The following is a 20,336-nucleotide window of genomic DNA, read 5'->3' on the forward strand; positions in this document are numbered from 1 at the left end:
TCCTGCTGAGCTGCAACCTCCTGGCCTGCACTTTCCATCCATTGCCCTATCAGGACAGGATCCCCCTGCCCACAGCCCTGCTGGAGTTGCTGAGCAGCTTTCAGTCATGCAGTCATCCTCACAAAGGCTGCATGGCCTCTTCTGTCCCCAGTTCTGGCTACTAATCCACTCTTTGTTCTTATCATAGACCCCAGTGAAGGAGCTCCACACTACTTGCTGGGTGTGGGTCGAGCTGACTGCACAGGACCCGTGGCAGAAATCCCTCTGGTGAGTGGGAAGAGCTGAGCAGGAGGTGGGCCAAAGGCTGATTTGTATCATCCCTGAGTGCTTTTGGCAGGACTTATGGCTGGGAGGCTCTGCCTTTGCATAGTGATTGTCATCTGCAGACCTGAGGTGGAATTTTCTTTGGGCCTTGGAGCAATCTCTAGTGTGAGATAGCTGATGGCAGAGGGGTTGGAACAAGGTGGTCTGTAAGGACAAGGCTGAGAGAGGTGGGGCTGGTTGTCTTGGATAAGAGAAGACCGAAGGGGATCCAGTACCTGAAGGCTGCAGAGAGACTGCTCCCAAAGGCCTGCAGGGACAGGAGCAGGGGCAAGGGCTGCAAAGCAGAGCAGAGCAGATTGAGATTGGATGTGAGGAACAAGTTGTGCCCCAGGAGGCTGCTGGAACACTGCAGCAGGCTGCCCAGGGAGGTGGTTGAGGCTCCATGCCTGGAGCTATTGCAGGGGAGGCTGGAGAGGGCTCTGGGCAGCCTGCTCCAGTGGAGGATGTCCCTGCTGAGTGCAGGGGGCTGGGCTGGCTGAGCTCTGGAGGTGCCTTCCAGCCCAGAGCACTCTGTGATTCTGTGATTCCATCTTCTCATTCCTAACAAAATATCCAATGGGTGGTCAGGAGGCCAGGCCCAGACTCTTCTTGGTGGTCCCCAGTGACAGGACAAGAGGTACTGGGCATAAGCTTGAACACAGAAAGTTCCATCTAAACACGAGGAAGGAAGAACTTCTTTGAGGCAGGCAGAGCCCTGGAGCAGGCCGCCCAGAGAGGTTGTGGAGTCTCCTTCTCTGGAGACCTTCAATACCTAGCGTGGATATGTTCCTGTGTGACCTGCGCTAGGTGATCCTGCTTTGGCAAGGGAGCTGGACTTGGTGATCTTCAGGAGGTCTCTTCCAACCCTACTATTCTGTGATTCTGACCCTGCCTACCCATCCTGTGGTTCTTGTAATCACAGGGCAGAAAAACTGAACTCTGAGCATAAATGAACAAATGTTGAATAATTCTCTGACCACCTGGGGACTGAGCTGCTGGAGAGCAGTGAAGGGGACAAGGAGCTGGGGGTGCTGGGGGGTGGGAGGCTGAGCAGGAGCCAGCAAGGAGCTCTGGTGGCCAAGAAGGCCAAGGGCAGCCTGGGCTGCATGAGAAGGGCTGTGGGCAGCAGGTCAGAGAGGTTCTCCTGCCCCTCTGCTTTGCCCTGCTGAGGCCACAGCTGGAATCTGGTGTCCAGGTCTGGGCCCCTCAGGTCAGGAAGGGCCTGAGGGAAGTGCTGGAGAGAGTCCATGGCAGAGGCACAGAGCTGCTGCAGGCAGGGGAAGATCTTCCTCAGGAGCAGAGCCTGAGGGAGCTGAGGGCTCTGGAGCTTGGAGAGGAGGAGCCTGAGAGGGGAGCTCCTTGCTGGGGCTAAAGCTGTGCAGGGGCAGTGCCCAGAGGCTGGAGCCAGGCTCTGCTGGGGGCTGCCCAGTGCCAGCACAAGGGGCAGTGGTGGAAGCTGAGGCAGAGGAAGTTGCATGGGAAGAGGAGGGAGAAGTTTTTCCCTGGGAGGGTGCCAGAGGCCTGGAGCAGGCTGCCCAGGGGGGCTGTGGAGTCTCCCTCTGTGGAGAGATTCCAACCCCCCCTGGCTGTGTTGCTGTGTGCCCTGCCCTGTGTGCCCCTGCTCTGGCAGGGCTTGGACTGGAGGAGCTCTGGAGGTCCCTTCCAGCCCCTGGCATTGTGAGATCCTGCTTTGGAAGAATAGATGCAGATGAGCACTTTGCTGAGTGTCTTGTCCTGATGGAACACCTCCCTTCCAGATGGGCTATGCCAAGGCCGAGCAGGTGGCCGGAGGACTCCTCTCGCACCTCTACAGCCGAGCGTTCATCGTGGCGGACGCCAAGGACCGCAGCAGGGTGGTGTTCGTCAGCGCTGACATCGGCATGGTGTCCCAGAAACTCAGGCTGGAGGTAGGTGGCTGGAAGGGAGTGATTGGCACACTTTGGGATGTTGCTGGTAGGGGCAGGAGTGTTGTAGGCATTGCTAAATAATAGCTGGCACTGCAGCTTGGGGAGGTCCTTGATCCCATTGCTATGGGTGTCCTTAGGGTGTCCTTGATCCCATTGCTATGGGTGTCCTTAGGGTGTCCTTGATCCCATTGCTATGGGTGTCCTTAGGGTGTCCTTGATCCCATTGCTATGGGTGTCCTTAGGGTGTCCTTGATCCCATTGCTTTGGGTGTCCTTGGGGTATCCTCGATGCCATTTGCTTTGGGTGTCCTTAGGGTGTCCTTGATCCCATTTGCTTTGGGTGTCCTTAGGGTGTCCTTGATCCCATTGCTATGGGTGTCCTTAGGGTGTCCTTGATCCCATTTGCTTTGGGTGTCCTTAGGGTGTCCTTGATCCCATTTCCTTTGAGTGTCCTTAGGGTATCCTCGATGCCATTTGCTTTGAGTGTCCTTAGGGTGTCCTTGATCCCATTTGCTTTGGGTGTCCTTAGGGTGTCCTTGATCCCATTTCCTTTGGGTGTGTTTAGGGTGTCCTCGATGCCATTTGCTTTGGGTGTCCTTAGGGTGTCCTTGATCCCATTGCTTTTGGTGTCCTTAGGGTATCCTTGATGCCATTTGCTTTGGGTGTCCTTAGGGTGTCCTCGATCCCATTTCCTTTGGGTGTCTGTCGTGGGGTTGGAAGGGTAAGGCCAAGAAGCCTCCTTCCTTCCCCCTTGTGAAGTAAAAGGAAAAAAAAATTGAAGGGAAAGGAAAAAAAACCTCACAGCTGAATTAGCAAAGCAGTGGAGCTGTATATTTACAAAGCAATGTAGGATATGCAGGGAAATATATACAGATTTACAATATTTACAATATATACAAAGATATACAATAAAGTAGCACAGAAATGAGAGTTCCCCCCCTCTGCTGATGGGGTTCCCCACCTCCGCTCTCCCCCTCTCTCCCCCTTTTCCCCAGAGCAGGTTAGGAGAGAGAGAGAAAGAGAAAGAAAGAAGTTAAAAGCAGTTTGTGTTAATTGGAAAGCAGTTAATACAGGCCTTATAGCTTATCGGTTTCAAGGCCGAAGCTTTGGCAGAAAGCCCAGGAGCTGCAAGCTGCTGCCCGAGGAGAAGCGGAAGCAAGACTGCAGAAAAGTGCTGGAAAGCCCAGTATACCTTCCTGCACTCCCAGTTCAGAAGGTGCTTCCTCCCACTTTACCAATGAAATTAGTTTAGATCCGTTCTTTTCATTTACCAACTTCCGTCCACCATATTCCCTTTCTTAAAGGCACAGCCTCAAACGGTCACAGTGTCCTTAGGGTATCCTTGATGCCATTTGCTTTGGGTGTCCTTAGGGTGTCCTTAATCCTGTTTGCTTTGGGTGTCCTTAGGGTGTCCTTGATCCCATTTGCTTTGGGTGTCCTTAGGGTGTCCTTGATCCCATTGCTTTGGGTGTCCTTAGGGTATCCTCGATGCCATTTGCTTTGGGGTGTCCTTGCATCATGACCTTGGAGGCAGAGTTGTGTCTCTGCTGGAGGCGAGGTTCTGGTTGCTCAGCACATGAGGCTGGGCTTTGGCCATGCTTTCCTGAGTGAAAAATAAATGATCATGAAAGCATTCTCGTGGGGCCTGTGCAATGCTGGGTCTCCAGTACCAGGGAGGAAGGAGGTACTGGAGCACTGGAGACTCCTTGGATGATCTGGGCTTCACTGATCTTCACTTACCTGACTTTTATCATCTTAAGGCTCTTGCCAAGTCAGCAGCTGTAATCTACTTGTTGTGACACTGGGTGGGAGCAGTGGGCAGATAAAGAAGGGCGAGCAGGAAGATGAATGGTTGAGCTTGTTGTGAGGGCTGCTACATATCTCTGTATCCTCTGGGCTATCACAGGCTCAGAGGATGTGAGGGGCTGGAAGGGACCTCTGGAGAGCTTCCAGGCCAAGCCCCTGCCAGAGCAGGAGCAGAGAATCCAGCACAGGTCCCACAGGAACACATTCAGACAGGGCTGCAAAGGCTCCAGAGCAGGAGACTCCACAACCTCTCTGGGCAGCCTGCTCCAGGCCTCTGGGAGCCTCCCAGGCAAGAAGTTCCTCCTCCTGCTGAGCTGCAACCTCCTGGCCTGCACTTTCCATCCCTTGCCCCTTGGCCTATGCCAGGGCACAGTCAGCAGAGCCTGGCCCTGGCCCTTCCTTCCTGCCCCCCAGCCCTCAGCTCTTGAGAGACATTGAGCAGATCCCTTCTGTGAAAAAAAATTGTTTTTTTCTAGGCTGTGTGAAAAAGTTTTTCTTCCTAGGACCACCTCCTTCCTCTTAGGTGCTCAAGAGACTGCAGAGCAAGTACGGTGATCTGTACCGGCAGGACAATGTCATCCTGAGCGGCACCCACACCCACTCAGGGCCTGGGGGCTACTTCCAGTACACCCTCTTCTGGATCAGCAGCAAAGGCCTCATCAAGCCCTCCCTTGAGGCCATTGTCAATGGCATTGTAAAGGTTGGTGTCAACCAGCTTGGGAGCCCATGGGCACAGGGAGGAGGTGGGAGCAGATGGGCCAGCGTTGACAGGATCAGAATGCAGCATACAGAATGAACCAGGCTGCAAGAGACCTTCGAGATCATTGAGTCCAACCTACCATCCAGCACCATCCAATCAACCAAACCATGGCACCAAGTGCCTCATCCAGGCTCTTCTTAAACACTTCCAGGGATGGGGACTCCACCACCTCCCTGGGCAGCACATCCCAAGGGCCAGTCTCTCTGTCTGGGAAGAAATTTCTCCTCACCTCCAGCCTAAACCTCTCCTGGCACAGCTTGAGACTGTGTCCTCTTGTTCTGGTGCTGGCTGCCTGGGAGGGCACAAGGTAGGGTCAGTTGAGAAGTGGGAGCCCAGTTGCAGTGCATGGACACCAATGCACCCAGCCTGTGCAATAAGCAAGAGGAGCTGGAGGTCCTGGCCCACCAGGGTGACTATGATGTAGTCACCATCTCAGAAACATGGTGGGACAGCACACATGATTGGAGTGCTGCTCTGGGGGGCTACAGGCTCTGTAGGAGGGACAGGTGAGGGAGAAGAGGAGGAGGGGTGGCTCTGTATATGAGGGAGTCACTCTCTGCCACAGAGCTTGAGGTGGAAGATGAGGGATTGAGAGCCTGTGGGTTAAAATCAGAGGGCAGCCTAACAAATCTGACATCCTGGTTGGAGTCTGTTACAGACCACCCAACCAGGATGGGGAGGCTGATGAATTGTTCTACAAACAACTGGAGGCCATCTCAAGATCATCAGATCTTGTCCTTGTGGGTGACTGCAACCTGCCAGATATCTGCTGGGAACTTAACTCAGCAGAGAGGAGGCAGTCCAGAAGGTTCCTGGAGCTCGTGAGGACAGCTTCCTGACACAGCTGTTGAGTGAGCCTATCAGGGGCCAGGCTCTGCCTGACCTGCTGTGCTCCAGTAGGGAAGGGCTGGTGGGAGAGGTGATGGTGGGAGGCTGCCTAGGGTGCAGTGACCACGAGATAGTGAAGTGTTCAATATGCAGGGGGATAGGGAGGAGCACCAACAGAACCTTCACCTTGGGCTGCAGGAGGGCAAACTACAGCCTGTTTAAGGAACTTATTTGTAAAGTCCCCTGGGTAGCAGCCCTCAAGAACCAAGGGGTCCAGGAGAGTTGGAGCTACTTCAAACAGGAGCTCTTGAAGGCACAGGAACTGGCGGTTCCCATGTGCCAAAAGATGAGCCCAGGGGAAGGCTCTGGGCCTGGATGAGCAAGCAGCTCCTGGAGGATGTAAGGGGAAAAAAGAGGCTGCATCACCTTTGGAAGGAGGGGAAGGCTTCTCCTTATAAGTTCAAGGAAGCTGTTAGATTATGTAGGAATAAAATGAGAGAGGCCAAGGCCCAGCTGGGACTGAAGCTGAACACCTCTGTGAAAGGCAACAAACAGCAGTGTTACAAACACATCAACACTCCACTCCTTATTGGACCTGGAGGGGAACACTGTGACTGAAGGGAGGAAAAGGCTGAGGTCCTGAACACCTTCTTTGCCTCAGTGTTTAACAGCAAGGCAGGAGGAGTTCAGGAGGAGTGGCCTCCTGAGCTGGGCGATGGGGTCAGGGAGCAGTGTAATGCCCCAGAAATCCATGAGCAATTAGTTTGGGACCTGCTGAGCCACTTGGACACTCACAAGTCCATGGGACCGGATGGGATCCATCCTAGGGTGCTGAGAGAGCTGGCAGATGAGCTGCCAAGCTGCTCTCCATCATTTTCCTCCAGTCCTGGCTCACTGGAGAGGTCCCAGGTGACTGAAACTGGCCACTGTGGTCCCCATCCACAAGAAGGGTCGGATGGAGGAACCTGGAAACTCCAGGCCTGGCAGCCTGAGCTCAGTGCCAGGGAAAGTGATGGAGCAGATTATCCTGGGGGCAATAACTGCACCTGAAGGATGGCCAAGGGCTCAGGTCCAGCCAGCATGGATTTAGGCAGGGCAGGTCCTGCCTCTCCAACCTGATCTCTTTCTATGATCAGATGACCCATCTGGTGGACATGGGGCAGGCTGTGGATGTGGTCTGCCTGGACTTCAGCAAGGCCTTTGACACCGTCCCCCACAGTAAACTGCTGGCCAAGCTGTCAGCCCCTGGCCTGGGCAGCAGCACTCTGAGCTGGGTTAGGAATTGGCTGGAGGCTGAGCCCAGAGAGTGGTGGTGAATGGTGCCACAGCCAGCTGGCAGCCAGGCACCAGTGGCATCCCCCAGGGATCCGTGCTGGGCCCCATCCTCTTTAACATCTTCATTGATGATCTGGATGAGGGCTTTGAGTCAGTCATCAACAAGTTTGCAGATGACACCAAGCTGGTCAGTTAGAGGGCATAAAGGCTCTGCAGAGGGACCTCGACTGACTGGACAGATGGGCAAAGGCCAACAGGATGGCATTCAACAAGTCCAAGTGCCAAGTGCACTGTGGCCACACCAACCCCAGGCAGAGCCACAGGCTGGGGTCAGAGTGGCTGAGAGCAGCCAGGCAGAGAGGGACCTGGGGGTGTTGATCGACAGCTGCCTGAATATGAGCCAGCAGTGTGCCCAGGTGGCCAAGAGAGTCAATGGCATCCTGGCCTGCATCAGGAAGAGTGTGGCCAGCAGGAGCAGGGAAGTCATTGTGCCCCTGGACTCTGCATTGGTCCTTGAGTCCTGTGTCCAGTTCTGGGCCCCTCAGTTTAAGAAGGACATTGAGAGACTTGAAGGTGTCCAGAGAAGGGCAACAAGGCTGGGGAGAGGCCTTGAGCACAGCCCTGTGAGGAGAGGCTGAGGGAGCTGGGATTGTTTAGCCTGGAGAAGAGGAGGCTCAGGGGTGACCTCATTGCCCTCTACAACTACCTGAAGCGTGGTTGCAGCCAGGAAGGGGTTGGTCTCTTCTCCCAGGCAACCAGCACCAGAACAAGAGGACACAGTCTCAAGCTGTGCCAGGGGAGGTTTAGGCTGGAGGTGAGGAGAAAGTTCTTCACTGAGCGAGTCATTCGTCATTGGGATGTGCTGCCCAGGGAGGTGGTGGAGTCACCGTCCTTGGAGGTGTTCAAGAGGGGATTGGATGTGGCACTTGGTGCCATGGTCTAGTCATGAGGTCTGTGGTGATAGGTTGGACTCGATGATCCTCGAGGTTCTTTCCAACCTGAGTTATACTGTGAGACTGTGAGAAGAGTCCAACCCCCACCTGGCTACAGCCTCCCTTCAGGTAGTTGTAGAGAGTAAGAAGATCTCCCCTGAGCCTCCTCTTCTCCAGGCTAAACAACCCCAGCTCCCTCACAGGGTCCTGCACTGGGCTCACAACAACCCCCTGGGGAGCTACAGCCTTGGGGCAGTGGGGCTGGGAAGCTGCTGGCAGAAAGGGACCTGGGGGTGCTGATCAACAGGAGGCAGCAGTGTGCCCAGCTGGCCAAGAAAGCCACTGGCATCCTGGCTGGGAGCAGCAATGCTGTGCCCAGCAGGAGCAGGCAGGGGACTGTCCCCCTGTGCCAGGCACTGCTGGGGCCACAGCTCCAGTGCTGTGCCCAGCGTTGGGCTCCTCAAGACAAGAGGGAGGTGGAGGTGCTGGAGCCAGGGCAGAGCAGGGCAAGGAAGCTGGGAAGGGCCTGCAGGAGAAATCTGATGAGGAGAGGCTGAAGGAGCTGGGGATGGTTAGTGTGCAGGAGAGGAGGCTGAGGGCAGAGCTCCCTGCTCTCTGCAGCTCCCTGAGAGGAGGCTGTGCAGAGGTTGCTGCTGCTCTCCTCTCACAGGGGATGAACAAGAGGCAATGGCCTCAGGCTGCAGCAGGGCAGGCTCAGACTGGACACCAGGCAAAGGCTTTTGCCAGCAGGAGTGGTCAGAGCTTGGCAGAGGCTGCCCAGGGAGGTGGTGGAGTCCCCAAGCCTGGAGGTGTTTCAGGGTGGTTTGGCTGTGGTGCTTGGGGCTGTGGATTAGGGGTGAGCCTTGCAGGGTAGGGTCAGGGGTTGTGGTTGGTGATCCTGAGGGGCTTTGCCTCCCTGGATGTCTCTATGCTGTTTGTGGTAGAACTCCTGAAGGTTAGAGTCTTAAAACACACCTGGAGCTGGGATATGGCTGCCAGTGAGGTCAGATAGACTCAGAAGTCTTCAAGTCTTTATTGAGCAAGAGATACTTGTGGAGGGTTTCCAAATATTATAATTTTCATAGAATGGGTTGGGTTGGAAGGGACCTTCAAGAGCACCCAGTGCCAGCCCCCTGCCCTGGGCCGGGACCCCTCCCACCAGCCCAGCCTGCTCCAGGCCTCATCCAGCCTGGCCTGCAACCCCTCCAGGCAGGAGGCAGCCACAGCCTCCCTGGGCAGCCTGTGCCAGGCTCTCCCCACCCTAACAGGAAAGGATTTCTTCCTCATCTCCACTCTCAATCTCCCCTCCTCAAGGGTTTTAGTCTATCTAAGGGGGGGAAAAAAGACCCCCCAATTCCAAGGAAGGTCTGGGGAGCAACCAGGAGGGAAGGAGAGAGGCTCTCCAGGGATCTCACCTCTGCCATGTGCGTGTGGTCTGATATTCCCTTGTCTTCCTGCTGTCCCCAGAGCATTGACACAGCACACCAGAACATGAGGAAAGGCAGGATTTTGATAAACAGAGGCACTGTAGAGAACAGCCAGATCAACAGAAGCCCTTTCTCCTACCTGGAGAACCCAGCAGCTGAACGAAGCAGGTAAGAGCTCCTCAATGCAGGAGAGAAACAGAGCTCTGGGGAGGTGCCCTCAGCTGGGACCATGAGCTGGCCCTCTGGCCCCCTTGTATCTGGTTATTTATGGGATGGTTGGAAATGTGGTGCCAAGACCATGGCAGAAAGACACTGCTGCCACCCTGGTCCTTGGATGTATGCATCCCACCCACCAAAATGAGCTGCAGGCGTGCCTCAAACGGTCACAAGGTGTGAGGTGGAAGTTTGTGGTCAGCCCCTGCAAGCACGTGGGGCATTGGGCAAGGATGCAACCTCAGGTTTTGATTAAAAGACATGGAAAGAAGACAAAAAGTCTTTAGCAGGCCTTGATATTGGAGTCAGGCAGCACTGAAGTGCCATCCTTGGTGCAACTGCATCCTGGCATCCTTGGATCTCCTCTCTCCATCCCCTGGAGAATCAGCACCTGAGGTTGGCAGCCGCCATAACTCTTCCCTTGCCTTCACAGCTCATTTGAGATGGTCCTCTGAGCTGTCCTTGTGCTCTGGTAACTCCTGAAAGATCCTCCTCCTTTGCTTGGCTGATTGGAGCCAGTGGAGATGTGAGATGGCTGAGCAGCGCAGTGACCATGGCTCTGGTGCTAATGATCTGTCCCTGCTTCCTCCACATCCAGGTATGCATCTGACACAGACAAAGAAATGGTGGTGCTGAAGATGGTAGATGAGCAAGGACAAGACCTAGGCCTTTTCAGGTACTGAGCACTGGAGAAACAGAGTTTATCTCCAGATCCTCCTAAAGCACAGCACTGGAGCAGTTCTGTCTTTCTGTAGCAGCTCTCCTTCCAACCACTGCCCCTTGCCTGGGCAGCATTGTCCCCACCTGGGTCTCTGAGGGCAGGAAGCTGAGGGCAGAGCTTCTGGATGTCTACAACTCCCTGAAAGGTGGTTGGAGCCAGCTGGGGCCTGGTCTGTCCTTTCAAGGAGCAAGCATAGAAGCAGAGAATTGCAGGTGGGGTCTGAGCACTGCTCCCCTCTTTCCTTGTAAACAGCACTTTGAGTTCTCATGTGGTATGAAACTACTTTCCTGGAGGTCTCACACCTCTTGAGGAATGTGAGGGTTTTCCCAGCCCCAGTTTAGGAACTAGGTACTTCCAACCACTCAGCATTACCATGGCAGAGGAGAAGGGGAGGAGAAACTCTCTCTGCCTGCCCTCGTGAAGCCATCCCTAGGCACCAGCAGCCTGCCTTTGCCCTCCCCAGCAGCAGTTCTCCTCCGAGGCCACCTGTCAATGCCCAGACTGACCACCAGGTTTGCTCTGTGTGTGCTCTGCCTCCTCTGCAGCTGGTTTGCAGTGCACCCAGTCAGCATGAACAACAGCAACCACCTGGTGAACAGCGACAACGTGGGCTATGCTTCCCACCTCTTCGAGCAGGAGAAGAACAAGGGGATGCTGCCTGGGCAGGTGGGAGCCTGGCCATGCCGTAGGAACTAGTGGGGAATGCTGGGGGACAACAGGGTGAGCCAGCAGGGTGTCCTCCTGGCTTACAAGGCCAACAGCATCCTGGGGAGCATCAAAAGGAGCATGGCCAGCAGGCCGAGGGAGGCTCTCCTGCTTCTGCTCTGGTCAGGCCACAGTTGGAGGGTTTTGGCCAGTTATGAGCTCAGAGGAAGAAGGACAGAGACTTGCTGGAGAGGGAAGGGCAAAGGGCTACAAAGCTGCTGAGGGGCCTGGAGCATCTCTGTGAGGAGGACAGAATGAGAACCCTGGGGCTGAGAGCCTGGAGACAAGCAGCCCCAGAGGGGATCTGAGCAATGCTGATCAATACTTCAAAGGTGGGTGTTAGCAGGATGGGACCAGGCTCTGTTCGTAGTGCCCACTGGCAGTGGGCCAAGGGGCACCTCCAGCCTGGCTGCAAACACCTCCAGCCAGGAGGCTTCCACCACCTCCCTGGGCAACCTGGGCCAGGCTCTCACCACCCTCCTGGCCAACAACTTCTTCCTCACAGCCAAGCTCCAGCTCCCCACTTCTCCTTTTGCTCCATCCCCCCCACTCCCATCCCTCCCTCACCCCCTCCAAAGTCCCTCCCCAGCTTGCTTGCAGCCCCCTGCAGATCCTGGAAGGCCACCAGAAGGTCTCCTCACCAGAAGGGAGCCTCAGTGCCACTGTCCCTGGCACCAACAGAGATGTTAAGCAGCACTGGTGCCAGTGCTGAGCCCTGAGGACTCCACTTGTCCCTGGCCTCCCCTTGGCCATAGACCATTGACAGCCACCCTTTGGGTGCAGCCCTCATGCTATCAGCAACATGAAGGAGTGGCCATGGCACTTTGGGACCTGGTTTCATGGCCGTGGTGGTTTTAGGTTGAAGGTTGGACTGGATGACCTCAGAGGTCTCTTCCAACTGAAATGACTCTGTGACTGTATGAGAAACTGAGGACATCACAGAACCACAGAATGCTCTGGGCTGGGAGGCACCTCCAGAGCCCAGCCAGCCCAGCCCCCTGCACTCAGCAGGGACATCCTCCCCTGGAGCAGGCTGCCCAGAGCCCTCTCCAGCCTCCCCTGCAATAGCTCCAGGCATGGAGCCTCAACCACCTCCCTGGGCAGCCTGCTGCAGTGCTCCAGCAGCCTCCTGGGGCAGAACTTGTTCCTCACATCCAATCTCAATCTGCTCTGCTCTGCTTTGAAGCCCTTGCCCCTGCTCCTGTCCCTGCAGGCCTTTGTAGCACAGTGGGAAGAGCTGCCACTGAGGAGGATGAGGAAAGGTGATCTGGATACCAAGGTGGTGTAAAGTGTCCTATTGTCTCTTGCTTCCTGTGCTCCCAGTGACTTCAGAAACATTAGCTTGCTCATCAAAAGGTGACAGTGGCAGCTGTGACTGCAGACAAAGCTGCAGGTGATGCTTGCAAGCCACTCAAGGCACTAACATCCCTCTGATCACCTTTGCTTTTGGTAGGGCTCCTTTGTTGCTGCCTTTGCATCCTCCAACCTGGGAGATGTGTCCCCCAACACCAGAGGCCCCTTCTGTGTCAACACAGGGGAGTCATGCAACAACCCTCAGAGCACCTGTCCCACAGGAGGGGTAAGTATGTCCTACCTGCTCTGTCCCAGCTTCTGGAGGGGAGAAAACTCCATGTGGAGCAGCAAATAGAGAGACACTGGTGTGCTACTGTGCGTGCAGAGGACATGAAACCAAAGATCACCTCTTTTGGGAGTGTTCTGGATACCTGTTTCAGGAACTCCCTGTGTCTTGTCCTCACACCCCTTGCTTGCTGGCTCTTCAGCCCAAATGTCAATGTGTCTTCTGGTGATCAGATTCCCTCTCAGCCTTCTCCTCAACAGCCCCAGGGCCCTCAGCCTCTCCTCAGCAGCAGTGCTCCAGGCCCTTCAGCAGCCTTGCAGCCCTCCCTTGGACTCCCTCTAGCAGATCCCTGTCCCAGTATGAGCCAGTGGAAGCTCAGGAGAGAGAGATAAGGGAGCAAGCCATGCAAAAATAACCTGAGTAGTGGCTCACTTGGTAGCGCAGAGGACCCTTAATGGGAAGGTTGTGAGTTCAAGCCTGCAGTGGGCAGCAGTGTCCTACCTACTCTAGTCATGAGGTCTGTGGTGACAGGTTGGACTCGATGATCTTTGAGGTCTCTTCCAACCTTGGTGATACTGAATACTGAAAGCTGCAGAGAGAAGAAGCCAAAAGGAGTCAGAATAGTTTGTGCAGCAAACTGTCCCAGTCAGCAAACAAATGGAATGATATAGACACATCTATATTATTCTTCTGTATCCAATCCCCTCCTTTCTTTCCTCAAAGATGTCCAGAAAGTTCCTCTTCTTGTTTATAACTAAGACACTTGGATCAAGCACCAGCCTCAAGCCATAACAGCCACCACGTCTGATCGTGCTCCCAACCTCACCTTAACCTTCAGCTGCCATCCTGGGGTGGACTAAACAGCATGGGTGAAGAAGTAAATGAGCCCTGGAAACCCCCTTGGGAGCAGGGTCTGGTCTGATGCCCTGTGCCAAGTGCGTCTGCAAGGTGTTGGCAGTGATCTCTGGTGCAGCTCTGTGTGGCCAGCAGCCCCTCTCATGGGAGCCAGGGGGTACCCAAGCATCGCTTCCTGACGGTGCCGGGGCGGGTGTCCTGGTTTTGAGCCACAAGCTGCCCAGGGTAAGAGGACAGAAAAGATCTTTTGCCTCTTTCCCAAGACAGGACTTTCAGACCAAGAGTCTTTGGAGGTGGTAGGAATCGGAGATGGAAGCAAAAACTGGTACAAAACCAGCAGGGGAGGTGCTAAAGCTGAGGGTCAGGACAGACAACTAGTCACGTGCCCAAGTTTTGAGCCACCAACTGCCCAGGGCAAAAGGTCTTTCACCCCTTTCCCAAGGAGCAAAAATGCTCCACACTGGCTTGGAGGTTTAAATGGGAATTCTATTCACAAGTATACACAAGATGCATTCCAGGTAAAAGGAAAATACATTCCCAAATCAGGCTCAGTTCTTCACCTGAGCCTACCAGCCCAAAACCTTCCAGAGTCTTCCAGGAACCTTCACCCCACTCAGCCTCAGCAGCCCAGGAGCAGCCAAACTGCTCCCCAGTAGAGCCAGGCCTGCCACAGGCTTCCCCAGGCCCTGTGCTGGAGCTGGAAATTTGCTGCCAGCCAAGGCCAGGAGAAAGCCTCTGCCCCACACACCATAAGATAACAGCACAGGGCCTGAGATGGAGAGGAGAGAGAGAGAGCTTTGGATGTGCAGTGCCTGCAACAGAAAGACACAGGGAAAGGGAACAGAAGCACAGAACTGTCAGGGCTGGAAGGGAGCTCAAGGCTCAGCCAGTGCCAACCCCCTGCCATGGGCAGGGACACCTCACACCACAGCAGCTTGCTCACAGCCACCTCCAGCCTGGCTGCAAACACCTCCAGGCAGGAGGCTTCCACCACCTCCCTGGGCAGCCTGGGCCAGGCTCTCACCACCCTCCTGGCCAACAACTTCTTCCTCACAGCCAAGCTCCAGCTCCCCACTTCTACTTTTGCTCCATCCCCCCCACTCCTCTCCCTCCCTCACCCCCTCCAAAGTCCCTCCCCAGCTTGCTTGCAGCCCCCTGCAGACCCTGGAAGGCCACCAGAAGGTCTCGTGGGAGCCTTCTCCTCTCCAGCCTGCACAAGCCCAACTCTCTCAGGCTGTCTGCAGAGCAGAGCAGCTCCAGCCCTCTGCTCCTCCTCCTGGCCCTGCTCTGGACACCTTCCAGCCCCTCCAGAGCCTTCCTGTGCTGGGGGCTCCAGCACTGGCCCCAGAGCTGCAGCTGTGGGCTCAGCAGAGTGGAGCAGAGGGGCAGAATCCCCTCCCTGGCCCTGCTGGCCACACTTCCCTAGCTGCAGCCCAGGCTCTGCTTGGCTCTCTGGGCTGCAGATAATAATAATAGCAGGTTGCAATACCCTGGGAGAAGGTGCTTACCCCCCTGGCACTCTCTAGCCTCTGGAGGAGTTTTCTATGGGGTTGTACCAATTAACTCTTGATTTGAATTCACCTATACCATGTGGTAACCCAGTGCTCAGCTTTGGAGGGTGAGTAGCAAGAAGCAGTTAGTTGCCACAGTCTGAGCCAACAGCTGTGAGCTGAGGCAGGCTGCAGTGCCACATGTCCTGCACAGGCACTGGGTGCTCACCAGGCTTCTTCCCACAGGCAACGATGTGCATGGCCATGGGGCCTGGAGGTGACATGTTTGAGAGCACCAGAATTATTGGGCACAACATCTACTCCAAGGCAAGGGTGAGTGACAGGATGAGTGTGTGAATGCCTTCTGCCACCTGAACCTCCCTGCACCTCTTCTTATGAAGGTCTGTAGACACCGATGGCTCTAAAGTCCACGTGCATGGACTTGCATGAAGAGGTTCCTGGTTATTCAGTAAGCACAGGTTGGAGCTAGAGCATTGTGACTGCTGCAATGGGAACATCACTGAGTGCTTTGGGTTGGAAGGGACCTTAAAGATCACCCAGTCCCAGCCCCCTGCCATGGGCAGGGACCCCTCCCCCCAGCCCAGCCTGCTCCAGGCCTCATCCAGCCTGGCCTGCAACACCTCCAGGCAGGAGGCAGCCACAGCCTCCCTGGGCAGCCTGTGCCAGAGTCTCCCCAGCCTCACTGCCAACAATTTCTTCCTCCTCTCCACTCTCAATCTCTCCTCTCCCAGCTCAAAGCCATTATCCCTGGGCCTGGCACTCCCAGCCCTTCTCCAAAGTCCCTCCCCAGCTCTCCTGGGGCCCTTCAGCTCCTGCAAGGCTGCTCTGAGGTCTGCCTGCAGCCTTCTCTTCTGCAGGCTGCACAGCCCCAGCTCTCCCAGCCTGGCCCCACAGGGGAGGTTCTGCAGCCTCTGCTCATCTCTGTGGCCTCCTCTGGAACCTCTCCAGCAGCTCCAGGTCCTTCTTGTGCTGGGGGCCCCAGAGCTGGAGGCAGTGCTGCAGGTGGGCTCTGAGCAGAGCAGAGGGGCAGAATCCCCTCCCTGTGCTGCTGCTCTCCCTGCTCTGGCTGCAGCTCAGCACTCAGCTGGCTCTGGGCTGCCAGGGACCACTGCTGGCTCCTGGGGACTCTGTCACCAGCTGACACCCCCAAGGCCTTCTCCTGCAGGCTGCTCTCAGCCTTTCCTCACCCAGCCTGGATCTGTGCTGGGGATTGCCCTGAGCCAGCTGTAGGACCTTGCCCTTGGCCTTGTTGAGCCTCCTGAGGTTGACTTGGGCCCAGCTCTGCAGCCTGTCCAGGTCCCTCTGGATGGATCCTTCCCTCCAGTGTGTCAGCAGCACCACACAGCTTGGTGTCATGCCCAAACCTGCTGAGGGAGCCTCAGTGCCAGTGCCTGTCACTGGCAAAGCTGTTAACCAGTGCTGGTGCCAGCAGATGATTGGTCTGAGCTGGTCCCACTGGTCCCAGTAGATGTTGGTTTGAGCTTTTAATCTCAGTGTTCTTCATCAATACACAATGTGGCTGTTGCTCCTTCTAGTCTTCCCCTCCCCCCATGCACACATCTCAGAGGTGGCTTGATGGGTAAAATTAAATGGTGATGAAGACTCCTAACAGAACTCAGAGACATCAGGCCCTGGAGCAGGCTGCCCAGGGAGGTGGTGGAGTCACCATCTCTGGAGAAATGTGTGGGCATGGCACTGTGGGACGAGGGGGTGAAAACAAAGGAGCTTGGGGCAGTTCTGTTGAGCATCTTTATCAATGATCTAGATGTGGGCATTGAGTGCAGCCTCTGAAAGTTTGCAGAGGACACTGAACTGGTTGACACTGTTCTGCTGGAAGGTAGGGAGGCTGTGCAGAGGGACCTGGCCAGGCTGCATGTCTCGGTCTGGAGAGGGAAAGAGACTCAGTTCTTTTGGATATTTATTCCCATGTTGTGAAATGAGAGGCATAAAGGAGGCCAAAACATCAACAGCCAGACTATTGATTACACAAATAAAGTGGATGGATCAGAAGAGGAGAGAGAGAAAATAGAGAGGGAGAGAGAGAAGAGGAAAGGAATTATATTACCCTCACTCCCCCAAGACAGTTTGAGTCTGTGGAGGAAAAGTGCTGCAGGAGATGTTGGATCTGTAGAGAAAGGGTGCTGAGGCTTTGGCTGTGAGATGTGGTCCTCTGGGCAGCCTCTTCAGCTCCATGAGTTGCAGCAGGAGGATCTTAGGACACAGAGAGAGGGTTCAGTCTGCTTCTTCCAGGCTCCATGATGATGTCTCTGTCATTTTTCTCTCCTGGTATTCTCTCCTTCTTCCTTCTCAGCAGCATTGTCCTTCTCCTGTGTTTTTCTTCACCTGTGTTTTCCTTCTGTGTTTTTCTTCTCCTGTGTTTTGGTTCTCTGTTTTTCTTCTACTGAGCCAGGAGTTGCTCAAGTCTTTTATACAGTTTTTTAGTCCTTAGCTATGTGTCCAAGTATTGTCCCTCAGGAAATCAGGGGCCAGGTGGTGAATCCATTGTCTCACCATCCTCCCTTTCCAGGGTACTTGATGGGTGGAGATTATCTTGTCTGATGCATAGTCCTGAAGGTGGCCTCTGTCCTTGATTTTATCTTTGTTGAGTCACATCAGGAGAGACAAGCTTTAGTCTCTCACACTGCAGCCATGGGATGAGGACAGTGGGATGAAGCTCAACAATGCCAAGTGCTGGGTCCTGCACTTGGGTCATAACAACCCCAGGAAGGCTCCAGCCTGGGGGCAGAGGGGCTGGAAAGTGTCCAGTGGCCCTGGGGGTGCTAGATTGCAGCAGCTGGAGAGGAGGCAGCAGTGCCCAGGGGGGCAAGAAGGGCAGCAGCAGCCTGGCCTGGAGCAGCAATGGTGTGGGCAGCAGGAGCAGGGCAGGGATTGTGCCCTGGGCTGGGCACTGGGGAGGCCACAGCTTGAGTGCTGCCTTCAGCTCTGGGCCCTCCCTGGCAGCAGGAGCTGGAGGGCTGGAGCAGGGCCAGAGAAGGGCAAGAGAGCTGGGGAAGGGTGTGGAGAAGAGGGCTGGGGAGGAGCAGCTGAGGGAGCTGGGGGGGTTGAGTGTGGAGCAGAGGAGGCTGAGGGAGACCTCCTTGCTCTCTGCAGCTCCTGAGAGGAGGCTGCAGCCAGCTGGGGGTTGGGCTCTGCTCCCCAGTCTCAGGTGAAAGAAGGAGAGGAACTGGCCTGAAATTGTGCCAGGGCAGGGTTAGGTTGGAGCTGAGGAACAATTTCTCTGGTGCCAGAGTGGTCAGGGAGTGGCAGAGGCTGCCCAGGGAGGTGATGGAGTCCCCATGCCTGGAGATGCTCCAGCAAGCTGTGGCCATGGCACCTGGGGCCATGGTTGGTGGCCATGGTGGGGTTGGGTTGGTGCTGAACTGGGTGAGCTTGGAGGGCTTCTCTGATTCTTAAAGTTGTTTCTCCTAAGAGCTGGGATTCCTAATTTCTTCTTCCTTAAGGCTTTCCCACCTTCCCTGTCCCATAGGAGCTGTATGAAGAAGCCTCCCAGGAGGTCACAGGAGCCCTCAGCACAGCTCACCAGTGGGTGAACATGAGCAGTGTCACAGTGGAGCTCAACACTACCCACACTGTAAGAGGGATAAGGAAGGGAGATATGCTCTGATCTTCTCAGCACGTTGAGAACAGGGCTTAAAATCTTTTTTTATGCCTTCCCCCCCATTTTGATGAAGGCTAAAACTTGCAAACCAGCCTTGGGACACAGCTTTGCAGCGGGGACGATCGATGGAGTGGGGGCTTTCAACTTCACCCAAGGTAGGTGCGGAAGGTTTGGGTGGAGGGGGGAGAAGAAACAGCTGGCTGGGAGCTTTCTCTTTTGAAAAAAAACCCAAGATTTAGCCTCTCTGACTTCCAGGAAGGCCAAACCTTGGTGGTTCCAGACCACCCCAGAAAAGGTCAGAACCTGCTCAGAAATATCGCAGCCCATACCAGCAGGGAGAGGACAAGGGATGAATTTTATGTCTGACAGCTGCTGCAGGAACAGCATTAAAGAGGTTCTTTTATTGTTCCCTCAAGGCTCAGTAGAAGGGGACCCCTTCTGGGATGGAATTCGGGACATGCTGCTGGGAGAGCCATCCAACGAAACTAAAGCCTGCCACAGCCCCAAGCCCATCCTCTTCAACACTGGAGAGGTAAGGATCTGCTGCTGTGTGCCCTGGGAAGTGCAGGTATTGCTGATCACACAAGGCCAGCATGCAGGCCTTGGAAGGGACCTCTGGAGCTCACCCAGTCCAACCCCCCCTGCTCCAGCTGGGCACCCACAGCACCCTGCCCAGCAGCACAGTGCCCAGGGGGGGTTGGAAGCTCTCCACACCAGGAGACTCCACAACCTCTCTGGGCAGCCTGCTCCAGGCCTCCAGCAACCTCACAACAAACAACTTTCTCCTCCTGCTCAGATCCAACCTCCTGCCTGACACTCTGTGCCCCTTGCCCCTTGGCCTGGCCCTGGACACCACTCAGCAGAGCCTGGCCCCAGCCTCTTGCCCCCCACAGCTCCTTTAGCTCTTGCTGAGCATTGCTCAGCTGCCCTCTGGGGCTGCTCTTCTGCAGGCTCTCAGCCCCAGGGCTCTCAGCCTTTGCTGCTCCCAGAGCTGCTCCAGGCCCCTCAGCAGCTTTCCAGCCTGCCCTGGGCTCTCTCCAGCACTTCCCTGCCTCTGGAACTGGGGAGCCCAGAAGTGGAGCCAGTGATTCAGATGTGGCCTGGCTAGGGCAGAGCAGAGAACATATCTTGGTCATACTCTTCTTAACACTGAGCATTGCTCAGATCCCCTCCGGGGCTGCTCTTCTCCAGGCTCAACAGCCCCAGGGCTCTCAGCCTCCACTGAGGTCTCTTCCAGCCCCCTACCATGCTGGGCTTCTGTGGGTCTATGACTTACCTCATTCACATCTGCTTTACTGATCAGATCTTCAACCTTACTGATCCTACCACTATTCTTTTCCAGGGGAAGGGCTTCTAGGTGCCACCCTGACCTTATTTACCCCACTTTGCTTTGAGCCACCCCTTTGGCAACAACCTTCTTTTTGCCTTGGCCACAGTGCTGACGTGGCCACAGAGCTGGATGGAGGTGAAATGCTTGCCCAGGAGTTTGTCTCCAAGGGAAATTCATTTTCCTCATTGATGATTTTCCAAAGGAGAACTTCCCAGCTACCTTTTGGGTTTGGCTTTGGTTTTCTTTCTTTGTTTTTGTTTTGGTTTTTCTACAAAAGTCAACCCCAGTGTTTCATTTCCCCCTCAGATGAGTTGGCCTCACCCATGGCACCCTGACATTGTGGATGTTCAGATAGCTACCATTGGATCACTGGCCATCGTTGCTGTCCCTGGAGAGTTCACGTAGGTGTCTCTTGGCTCCTTCTCTCTGCTGCAGTCAGCAAGGTTTGCTTCAAACCTCTTCTCTTGGGTTTATTGTCAGCAAGGCAGGCTCCCTTGAACTCAAAGCAGTTGCTGATGATACCAAGCTGGGAGGCTCTGATGAGACAGCTGAAGGCTGTGAGGCCA

General features: G+C 55.3%; 1 protein-coding gene across 3 annotated transcripts in view; it reads left to right on the plus strand.

The window, feature by feature from the left end:
* ASAH2 (N-acylsphingosine amidohydrolase 2) overlaps positions 1 to 20,336 on the plus strand; it is a 35,823-nt gene that overhangs the window by 4,297 nt on the left and 11,190 nt on the right. For 2 of the 3 annotated variants that reach the window (XM_068169200.1, XM_068169201.1), the window contains exons 1-12: positions 192 to 267; positions 2,061 to 2,210; positions 4,539 to 4,715; positions 9,278 to 9,405; positions 10,049 to 10,126; positions 10,717 to 10,837; positions 12,330 to 12,455; positions 15,047 to 15,133; positions 18,309 to 18,413; positions 18,514 to 18,595; positions 18,857 to 18,972; positions 20,077 to 20,171. In XM_068169200.1, coding sequence (XP_068025301.1) covers positions 2,061 to 2,210; positions 4,539 to 4,715; positions 9,278 to 9,405; positions 10,049 to 10,126; positions 10,717 to 10,837; positions 12,330 to 12,455; positions 15,047 to 15,133; positions 18,309 to 18,413; positions 18,514 to 18,595; positions 18,857 to 18,972; positions 20,077 to 20,171 — 1,265 coding nt within the window. In that variant the 5' untranslated portion in view covers positions 192 to 267. Of the gene's footprint in view, positions 1 to 187; positions 268 to 2,060; positions 2,211 to 4,538; positions 4,716 to 9,277; positions 9,406 to 10,048; positions 10,127 to 10,716; positions 10,838 to 12,329; positions 12,456 to 15,046; positions 15,134 to 18,308; positions 18,414 to 18,513; positions 18,596 to 18,856; positions 18,973 to 20,076; positions 20,172 to 20,336 lie in introns of those variants that run through there. The other variant, XM_068169202.1, reaches the window with a different exon arrangement.

The sequence above is a fragment of the Melanerpes formicivorus genome, unplaced genomic scaffold, assembly GCF_026170545.1.
Source record: "Melanerpes formicivorus ecotype bairdi unplaced genomic scaffold, bMelFor1.0.p_v2 SCAF_171, whole genome shotgun sequence".
Lineage (NCBI taxonomy): Eukaryota > Metazoa > Chordata > Aves > Piciformes > Picidae > Melanerpes > Melanerpes formicivorus.